This window comes from Vigna radiata, chromosome 6 (genome assembly GCF_000741045.1).
Source record: "Vigna radiata var. radiata cultivar VC1973A chromosome 6, Vradiata_ver6, whole genome shotgun sequence".
NCBI lineage: Eukaryota > Viridiplantae > Streptophyta > Magnoliopsida > Fabales > Fabaceae > Vigna > Vigna radiata.
The window spans coordinates 25,141,555-25,152,279 of NC_028356.1; the positions used below are offsets into that span (position 1 = coordinate 25,141,555).

Here is a 10,725-nt window from a genome sequence, read left to right on the forward strand (position 1 = left end):
GAACGCATAATTATAAACAGTAAAAAGTGGTGGTCTGTTAATAGAAGCACCCTCTACATATACAAGATTTTGGTTATGATGACCGGCCATTTTCGCAAATTTTGAAAAACTATCAAAGCAAGCTCTAATACCAATTGTTAGAACAATCGGTATCGTTCAGAGATAGAGTATAACGCAGCGGAATAAAACTTAAAGTAGCGGAAAGCGTGTTCGGTCACTTTTTAAATTAAAATGGTCAGTTTTCAGAAATAAATTTCCTAAGAGAAAATTTATCGAACAGTTGATGTGCAAATAAAAGTAAAGAGTGTAAGGAGTAGAAAAATTACACAAATAAGTTTTATACTGGTTCGATTCAAAAGAATCTACGTCCAGTCGTTAATCACTATAAAAAGTGATTAACAGTTCCACTAAAAATGAGTTTCACAGATTACAAATATATTGAATAAAATCTGTTAAATAAACCTTCCTTCGACAAACGAACCGGAAGATGACCACTTTGCCAACTCGAAGAGAACCGCCCCGACTATCGACACACAAAATGCGAGCTTCTCCTTTTCACGAGACCAGGCAGAGCACCTTGCTAACTCAAAGAGAACCGCCCCGAGTATCGACACACGAAACACAAGCTTCTCCTATTTACGAGACCAAGCAAGGGAACTTGAACTATAGCTTTTGAGAACTTCCTCTGACAAACAGTATTCTGCAATAGCTTCTGTTCAACAACGTTGCTTCTGAAATTTTCAGAAGTCCAATATATAGCCAGCTACTTTGAATATCAAAGGTCAAGTCCCAACTGCCAGTAATAATCGATTATTGTAAGTGATAATCGATTATTCAAGTTCGTTATAGGTTTTTCAAAAATGTGATAATTGATTATTTATATTGATAATCAATTATTCCTGAAAGACTCATGATAATCGATTATTGCTTCTCATAATCGATTATTTCAGTAAAAAATGCAAGGTTTTACAAATTTTGAAGACTTTCCTATTACACTTATATTCTTCAAAGTGCTTTTAAACATTTCTAATATCTTCTTCAAGTAAAACTTCTTGTAGCATCATCAAAACTATTTACTTCACGTTTTACCAATGCTCCTCACTGGTAACAAAACAAACAAAAGGGTTCTTATATAAGCCCTGTTCCCTCTCTCAACTAATTGTTAAACAGTTAGTTATTATTCTGCCTTACCCGTCTCCTTTCATACACTCTTCAAGCCTTAACATTACTCCCCCTTGAGAATCAACCTTGTCCTCAAGGTTGAAGTCAGTAAATTGTTATTGGATGTAATGCTCCTCTTCTTAGGTGGCACCCTCCAATTCAGGTCTGCAGACTTGGGTGGTGGCAAATCCTCTTCTAATGTGTTCCATTCTTCCTGGATTCTATTAACTTTCAGCCTTCTACACCCCAAATCCTCCACCGATGAAATATAATCATATCCCGTGCTTAATGTGTCAATTATGCAAAAAGACACTCGTAAATAATTCATCATCGAACCCCCAACAGTATCTGGGTGCTCTTGGCAAGTTACTTCATCAGCAAAAAACAAATAGTTATCACTTGATCTCTCTACTATTTCATAATCATCTCCCAAATGAATAGAGTGTGTAGGTTGTAATTCCATCTCAACGGTGTTAGTAGTTGTGTGATATGCTTTAAGTGATTGCTCTGTTACCTCCATATTTTTATTACTAGCTTTGAATTTTGCCAAGTACCTGTAATAGTCTCCTTTCATCTTATAATAAAATATCGTGGGCCCCGCGATATTTGTAGATGGGATACAATGCTCATCTAAAATTATCCTAATAGCACTGTAAGTATTAGACAGCTCCCTCTCGACCTTGTGCCTATAATCCCTTATGCACTTAACATTCAACTTATTCCCTTTTGACTCCTCTTTTTGCTCTATCGACGACAAGATCCTCCATGAAACTCTCCGTGACCCCACCACATTTTTGTATCCAACAGAGAACAAGTTCCTCTCTTCCACACTCCGTTCAACGTCCAGCTTCGCCATCTTCTTCCTGGCATCCATCATTTCTACACACCTATTTTGTTTAATTTCTTCACTGCTTCGATTTGATTCGACCATCGCCATCGCACCTCCTCCGCCTACACTCCGCCCCCCGCTGATGGGTTTTTACTTCCGCTCCAGCCCCCATCCTTATTTCCCTTGCGATCTTCCTCCATGTCCTTGGTGATTCGCATGGCGGCCATCAGTGCTTGGGGATCTTGTATTCGAACTTGATTTCGTATATCCTCCTGCAAGCCCACGAGGAAATACTCCAGTAGTTATTCCTCCGGCAACTCCTTCGTCTGCCCCACCAGACCCTCGAATTCTGGGACGAACTCATCCACTTTGTTTAGTCGTCGATAATCGCTTCAAGACCGACCCTCTGTTTCGATCCCTAAACCTTATTACCAACGCATCCTTCAACCCTTCCCAAGATCGGTTCTTGGCCTTCATTCTCCAGACCCTGATCCAATATCCTACACTCCCTTCCATACTAATGTGTTCTAATCGCACTTTCTCCTCCTCCAAGACGCCTTACACTTTGAAATTTTTTTCCGCGCGATTGATCCAATTTAGCGGATGCAAACCCTCGAAAAGGGGCAATTTTACCCACTTTCGCCACCGGCCATGACTTTCGCCGCGCTCTCCGTCTCTTCCTCCGATCTCGTCTTCCCGCCTTGCCCTCCAATTGGTGTTTACAAACGCTTGAATATCGTCAAATATCCCCTCCTGGTCACGCGCCCTTCCTCCCAAAATTCGCATGACTTCTTGCAAGTCTTCCCATATCGCCATCGTATCTTGGCGCAGTGCTACGTTTTCAGCCTTTATTCCGTCGACCGTTATCTCCATGGCTTCCATCTTGTTCTCCACCACACTCAGTCTTCCTCGAGTCTGCCCTTCATTGCTCTCTTCTCCTTTCAATTGGATCCGATAGTCCCCTCCCAAGCATATCCGGCAGGTCGGACCACTTTGTTAGGAATCTGGGTAAGAATCCTAACTAGCTCTTTCTCTCAAACCCACAACAGTAAAATCAGAACAGAATTGAATGTAAGAAAAACCCAGTTGTATTCACATCAAGAATTCAAGAACACAATGTATAGAGGAGCTTAACCTCCTCCACCTGGTGCCAAGACCGGCCAACACATACAAAGTCACTAACTGCCCTCTGAAACAAACAAAAGGGTTCTTATATAAGCCCTGTTCCTGCTCTCAACTAACTGTTAAACAGTTAGTTATTATTCTACCTTACCCGTCTCCTTTCATACACTCTTCAAGCCCTAACACATTTGTTTCCAAAGGGTCATTTATTTACACCTTGCATCTTCATTTGTGAGTTCCATCTGAGACGCACAGTCCTTCAAATTCTGCACCCTTTGAGTCGTACTTAACACGTATGGATTTTAGATCATGCACCACTTAAACTTAATGGATTGAGTTATTGCACTTGTTCCCAGAAGAGTGAATGGACATGGTACTTCTGCGTGATGAGTTAACAAGAGAAGAATGTTCTCAGATGGGTGGAAGGTTTTGCTAGAACTTGAATCTGATTCTGGAAGTTTATGAATAATAACAGAGAAAAGGTCTTGTTGGTAGGTATCCTGAGGTGTTATTGATGGTATGTCATGATCAAAAGTGTCTCTTAGAACCCATAATTCATAAGTCAGTGACAATGAAAGCATGTAAAGTATTCGAGAAACTGCAACATTAAAAAATTTAAGGAACTAAGTAACTAAGCATATCAAATGCAAGGGTCATATACGGGGTCATAAGACTTGAGTTTTATAAAACCTCTCCACTAGATTATGGTGACATGACATAAAAATAAGACTCAGTCTCAAATAAGACCTAAGTTGAAAGAATAAAACATTATTTTTCTATTATGGAAATATATACTTTTGCCAATCGCTAAATAAAATACTAATGAGTATGGCTCTTATAAGACTCTTGTATTGGAACATAAATTGTAAAAAAGTCTTAAATGTGATGTGTCACATTTGAATTAAGACATGTTGAAAGTCCAGCATCGACTAGAGATAAATACAATTTAAAATATATAAGTGGATGCAAACATCACTTTACAAACCAGTTTTGTGGGGTTAAGTTAGACTTAAAGTCAACTTCTTAACATGGTATTAGAGCCAAGTTAGAGCATATCCTAGCGATATTTGTTGTTTGTGGGCATGTTGTTCCACCCACTATCAAACTGTTATCGAACCACCTATTAATGTCTAGTCTCACGTTCGAGATGTATATACTTCGATGTGAGAAGGATGTATTGGAAGCCTTACATCGACTAGAGATAAGACCAATTTAAAATATATAAGTGGATGCAAATCTCACCTTATCAATTTAAAATATATAAGTGGATACAAATTTCATCTTATAAAGAGGTTTTGTAAAATTGAATTAAGTCCATTTCTTAACAAAACCTTATAGAATGACTCCTACAACATATATGCTCTATGACGTTGTGGTTGGGCATCACTACCGCTTCCTTTATTTCTCTTCTATTCTTTTTACTATTTTCTTATTTACAGCACTAGCATCCCATCCATAACTTTAACAAAATCAAAATCTAATGATGATTATGGCAGATAATAATAATAATATTGATAGTGGTAAAGGGAAAGTACATCTAATAATGAGTACAAGACAAGCATTGAACCAGACAACAGAACTAACATATTTTCTCTTTGCTTCCAGTTAAAGATATTGATACCAGCACATGAAACTTTTCATTCCGTATCGACCCCAACATTAATAAGAGCTCATCATAGTATGACCCCAACATATTTTTCATAAGAGCTCATCATAGTATGACCCCAACATATTTTTCTGGTAATACCATTAAAAAAAGGCACAAGAACAAGCGTCAAAGAGACATCAATAATTCCAATACAGAACCTTAAAGTGTATCTGATTCAATCAAGGTAGTACAGAAATTTATTAAATTCCAACCATAGAATTTCATATGCCTCAAATCACCAAAAGACTACCCGTGAATTTTAGTACCAGATATTGAAATTTGACATCCGACAGAGAAAAAGCTCTAACAAAATATCGATTCGTCCGTACTATAATATGCCTCACAATCATTATCCACAATTCAGACTGCCAATCAGGTTGCATTACAAAGAAAAAATTAGAACATTTGCAAAAAAGGAATGAAGATGACACCAAAAAGAAAGTTATAGATGCAGATCCTTATAAAGCAATGAAGTAAGAATAACATTTAATCAAAACACTATAGATTACATGTAAGTACTACATATCCACTAAGGACCTCAACAAAATACAACTCTTAAGAACAGTTTATGATAGCACTATACGGCTAATAAGCAAAAAATAGTGTAGATCAAAAATTGAAGAAGCTATCAAGAAAATTGACCATCTAAAATCAGGAGAAGTGTATTCCAGCTTTGTTAAACAGAGAAAGCAGGTATAGGAATTCCTGCAATGTGAGCTTGGACGACCTCTTTTCTTCAAAATCTCCTTCTTTAAGAACACCCAAAACCTTGTCTTTGAATTCAGATTGCACCTCATCAGCTTCCCCATCCTCAACTTCCATTTCATCATCTTCTCCTCCATCATCATCCATCTCCATACCTTCTTCGTCACCAAAACTACCAAAGTCCACTTTGGTATCTGCTTGCTTCACTGAATCTTCTTGCCCAAGTTCCAGCGCCCGCACAGTTCTGTAGTTCTTTTCAAGCAAGGAGATCACACTCTTCTGCCTAAATATTGAACCAAGTGTTTTGTTCTTCCTGTTGAAACAAATTCGTAAAAACCCATCCCATTCCTTTTGCTTAACTTCAATACGGGGTTTCCTGGGCTCAATTCGCACTACAGAGGAATCAACCTTGGGAGGGGGCCTGAAGTTGTTTCTTCCAACTTTGAGGAGGTGGAAGATTCGGGCATGAAGTTGAGTGTTCACGGTAAGACGACAATATAGTTTGTCACCAGGCTGCGCTACCAGTCTCATGGCAAATTCTCTCTGGAACATTATGATTGCAGCACGAAATACAGGCTGGTGATTGAGTAACTTGAATGTGAGAGGAGAAGATATTTGGTAGGGAATGTTTGCAACACATATGTCAAAATAAGGAAGTTCGGTCCTCAGCACATCACCTTGGATAACCTGTAACCATGAAAAAAATAATAGATAATACAATAACATGTTAGGAAAAACAGCTACCAGTACGCTCTTATAGTAACCATCCAAGTCATAATAAAATAAGTTCAAATAAATTATAAACAAGCTCTTCCAAACATTTACACAATTATCCAAGTAATAGAACAAATAAGTTGATAATAAGCTCTTCCAAACAGATAATGTGTTCTTCGTGCATCACTTAATGCGTAACTCACTGAAATAAGTACTTGAAATATTAGTTGTAAACTGTTCTCATAGGCTACCCTTAAAAAATCTCATTGAAACTGGCAAACCCAGATTTTAAAAAACTTGTCTCACCCACTATTTTGAGAAAGAAGGTCGAGGCTTTTTGGGATCATTATGACCGCAATGGTCACATTTGTTGGAAATTGCCCACAGTATCAAGAATCATAACAAAATCGCAACTGTGACCACAATTTGAATCCTTATGTAACCTATTCAAATGTACTCTTGAGTGTTTCTCACACTACTTCACTGAGTTCTAAACAAAAGAATTAATTCCTTCATACGTTTCAAAAGAACGAACGGTGTCGTTCCGCTCCCCTTTCCCAGTCCCTTGCCCCCTAGTAACGTGTTTGTAGTTATTTTAAATTTTTACAGAAAAAATTGGCAATTCTCACTATTAATAATTTCCCTTAAAATAAGAGTGGGAAAAAACTAAAAATGAAAACAGAAAAAGAGAGTGAAATCGCTTTTTGTTTTCATACCGTAAGGCGATTGGAGTGAGGAGTGCCCTGGAACCGTCGCTGGAGCTCGAGAACCATGCGGGGATCGATTTCGACAGCGATGACTTTCTTGGCGGCTTCTAGAAGCTTCTTGGTAAGGTTTCCGGTGCCGGGACCGATCTCGAGGACGACGTCGGTAGGTTTGACGCCGGATTTCTGCACGATGGAGTCGACGAGCAAAGGATTCTTGAGAATGTGCTGACCCTTCGATTTGTGGAAGGAGATTCCTCCCTGATACGGCATGTGCTGCTGCGCCTTCGTCTTCTCCTTCTTCGCTTTCCCTCCCGCCATTGAAACGCGCTGCACTGTTTCGGTTCAAAGAGCTCACACTAGCGCGCTGGAACACGAAGTCAGCTAGAGAATTAGGGTTTCTCTCTGAAAAAATTTACAAATTTTATATTTTTGTCCATTCTCCCCATAGTTAACCTAAAATATGTCTGTTTAAAATGATTAAATGCTTATAATATTATGAAAAAAGTATACTTACTTTTCTTAAACTTAGGTTAAATTTCGTTTAGATTATGGTTTCAAACACACTAACTTTTTTTATATTTTAATATGAATATACTCAAATCCACCTAATTTTTTTAATAAATGTTAATCTTTTTAAAGTTTTAATAATCACATTTATTTCTCTTACATAAGATCCTCGAAAAATGATAAAAACTTTATTATCATTATTACTATTTTAAAATGAATAATCTATTTAAATAATTATATTTTGTGTTATAATTATGTATAGTTAAAAATATAATATTTAAATAAAGAATTTAAATATTTTAAAAAATTAAATAACAAGGGTATTTTATAAACAAATTAATTTATAATAATAAGAAGAAAAACAATACCAATAACAACAATAATAATAATAATAATAATAATAATAATAATAATAATAATAATAATAATAATGATAATGATAATAATAATAATCATAAGAATAATAATCATAGGACTTTTGTCAATTCTGAATGGCCCACATATAGACTTGTATCAGCTTCATCTTTTTAATGGTATTTCGTATGAACTCAAGATTCACTCTAACTGCTTTCCCATCCTCGTACCAACGTAATGATGTTCAATTTATCATCCTATGCAAAGCTTCAAAAGGAGTCATCCCAATACTCAAATGGTAAATGTTATTATACATAAATTCTATCAATGGTAATATCTCACTACAATTCCCATAATGATAAAGCACACAAGTTCTCAACACATCAGCCAAGGACTGAGTAGTTCTCTCCAATTGCCCATCAGTTTAAGGATGATAAGGAGAACTTATCCTCAATTGTGTACCTAAATCTCCTTGCAATGTCTGTCAAAACCTCGACGTGAACCTTGGATCTCGTTCCGACACAATACTCGATAGTACTCCATGCAGACTCACTATCTCCCTTACATACAACTCAACAACTTTTCTATTAACATATGCAAATTGATCGACAAAAAGTGAGCACTCTTAGTGAGGCGATCAATGATCACCTAATTGGAATCATGTCCTTTTGATGATCTTGGTAAATGAGTTACAAAATCCATCGTGATATTATCCCACTTCCACTATGTGATCTCTAATTGTTGTAACATCCCCTCCAACCTCTGATGCTTAATCTTAGCCTTTTGACACACTAAGCAATAACCAACAAACTCAGCCACATCATGTTTCATCCCATTCCACCAAAATGATTTCTTCAAGACTTTGTACATCTTAGTTGTACTTGGGTGAATACTAAGATGACTCTTGTTTCCTTCTTCCGTAATCATTCTCTTCAACTTCGACTTCTCATGCACACATACCCTACTCCTGAAATGTAGAATAATTAGTAACCAAAGCAAAATCCTTGGCTTGATTTGTTCCTAACAACTTCCCCGTACTTTGCAGACCCTAGTCGGTCAGCTACTTCACTTTCATTTTCTCTAGGAAGTTATTGATAATAACTAAATGGATACAAATAATCCGACCTGGTTCTAGTTGAAATCCCAAGTTCATATCTCGTAAGTTCTCTATTAGTTCAAACTTTATTACCATTAAAGTCGTGTTTGCTTTTCCTGGGTAATACAACAACTCAAAATCATGATCTTTCAAAATTGATGTTGATTGTGAACACATTGCATGGGTGTTAACTGTTAGCAAAATGGTGAAGACGAAGTTTTGATAATGCCCAAATCAAGTCAAGATATATCAAGATTCATGAAGATCCTTTAAAGAATTATTTTTGTCAATAAAAGCTTTTGTAATAATTGTAGTTTAATGTTTAGGACTTAGATTTGTAGTAGGTTTTGATTCTTGTACCTTCATACTTTATATTTGCTGTTCAGAATAAAAAATACACGGTTTTAATCTTATAAATTAAGTATTAATCGATTAAAACGTTACAGGTGTTGAAAACTCAACTGGCAAGGGAATAATCGATTAATACTTATTTTAATCGATTAGTTAATCGATTAATGCTAAGAATAATTGATTAAAACTACCCGTTGGAGTTTTCTGGTTTTCGAAAACTAGCTGTTGTACTCATTTTAATCGATTAACATTAATATTAATCGATTAAAAGCATAAAATGACCAATTACGAAGAATGGAAGATTTTTGCTTGAGTCTATATATAGGCTCTCTTTATTAATCAACAACAACTTTTCCCTTGTGCTCAAATACTTAGAACTTGTTGAGAATTGTGTGCTCTTGCTCAGCATAAGGAAACTCTTGTTTGTGGTGCTGGTACATTGCTACTACGGTGACGGAGGAATGGTTGGTTCATCCTTGGTGCGTCTAAGGAGGTGTGTGGAAGATGATCATCCTTCGTGAAGTATTCAGAGGAGGTGTTTCATCCTTCGTGAAGTATTCGGAGGAGGTGTCTCATCCTTTGTGAAGATTCAAAGGAGGTGCAGGTTCATCTCTTATGGTATCAAGAGAGGTGGTTTCTAAACTTTTACAAATTATTTCTTTGTGAATGTAGTTTGTAACTGTTTTGTGCTTAGTGAACTATTTATCTTGATTTGAGATAAGCGACTAGACGTAGGATTGGTAAGATCCAAACCAGTATAAAATTCATCTGTGCAAATTTCTCTCAACCTTACTCTTTTATTTATATTTATTATTTGCGTAGTAAGATAAATTGAGTAGAAATTAAAAGGCACACGTTTATATTAAAACCCCTCTTGGTTTGTTATTCCACGCTAACCATTCCGCTGCAACTACTCTGACATTTGAGTTTTGTTGAATTCTTGTGCATAGGTGCTGGTTTGAGTTTTGTTGAATGGTATTGATTTGTATACGTAGTAAGGGGAGCTTACATTCTTGACTTTTGTTATTTTTGGTTTTTATATTCTCAATTTGTTTTCATGTGTAAATTGTGTATATGTGTGTTGTCGTTTGGATGTATGCGTGTGACGATATAACATGTTGTTTTGGGGTCGTCTTACCGTACCTAATGAATCTAGATATGACTTTTTGGTCTGTGGGTGTAGGAAAGAGGTTCTCTTTGCCGTGGATACGAAAATAGAATAAGTGGTATGGTAGGTTACAAAGGGATAGACCATTGGTTTGTGATAAAAACGTGTAATCATGTTTAAGTTATTGTTCTATTATTATTGTGTTTAACATTGTGATGAATGTTTAACATTTGTGTGCTCTTTTATTCTGCTTATGATTGATTCTCAATTAGCTCACCTCCATGTTTGTGGTTATGGTTTCCATTTGTGATCGTTTTGTATGAGAGCAAATTATATGCAAATAATTCAGATGTTATAACGCGATGAGTTGATTGAGATAGTTGGGGAACTTAGGGTTTTGTCTTTGAATAAACGATTCTATTT

At 36.4% G+C, this 10,725-nt stretch overlaps 1 protein-coding gene and 1 pseudogene across 1 annotated transcript; both read right to left on the reverse strand.

The window, feature by feature from the left end:
* Positions 1–1,225: 1,225 nt before the first annotated feature.
* Positions 1,226–2,098, reverse strand: LOC106763610 (annotated as a pseudogene).
* A 3,087-nt stretch (positions 2,099–5,185) lies between these two features.
* Positions 5,186–7,316, reverse strand: LOC106763960 (ribosomal RNA small subunit methyltransferase). Its single transcript, XM_014648146.2, has 2 exons — positions 6,896–7,316; positions 5,186–6,152 (listed from the first exon to the last, which is right to left on the reverse strand). Exons 1-2 carry the CDS (start codon positions 7,202–7,204, stop codon positions 5,412–5,414), a joined length of 1,050 nt encoding a protein of 349 aa, XP_014503632.1. The 5' UTR covers positions 7,205–7,316; the 3' UTR covers positions 5,186–5,411.
* Positions 7,317–10,725: the final 3,409 nt, after the last annotated feature.

What these genes read in the sequence shown, in the direction of transcription:
- LOC106763960 (XM_014648146.2), bottom strand. Translation starts at nt 7,204, where the DNA reads ATGGCGGGAGGGAAAGCGAAGAAGGAGAAGACGAAGGCGCAGCAGCAC. An exon ending in CTCACTCCAATCGCCTTACG is followed by an intron (nt 6,153 to 6,895) that starts GTATGAAAACAA and finishes TCATGGTTACAG; the next exon opens with GTTATCCAAGGTGATGTGCT.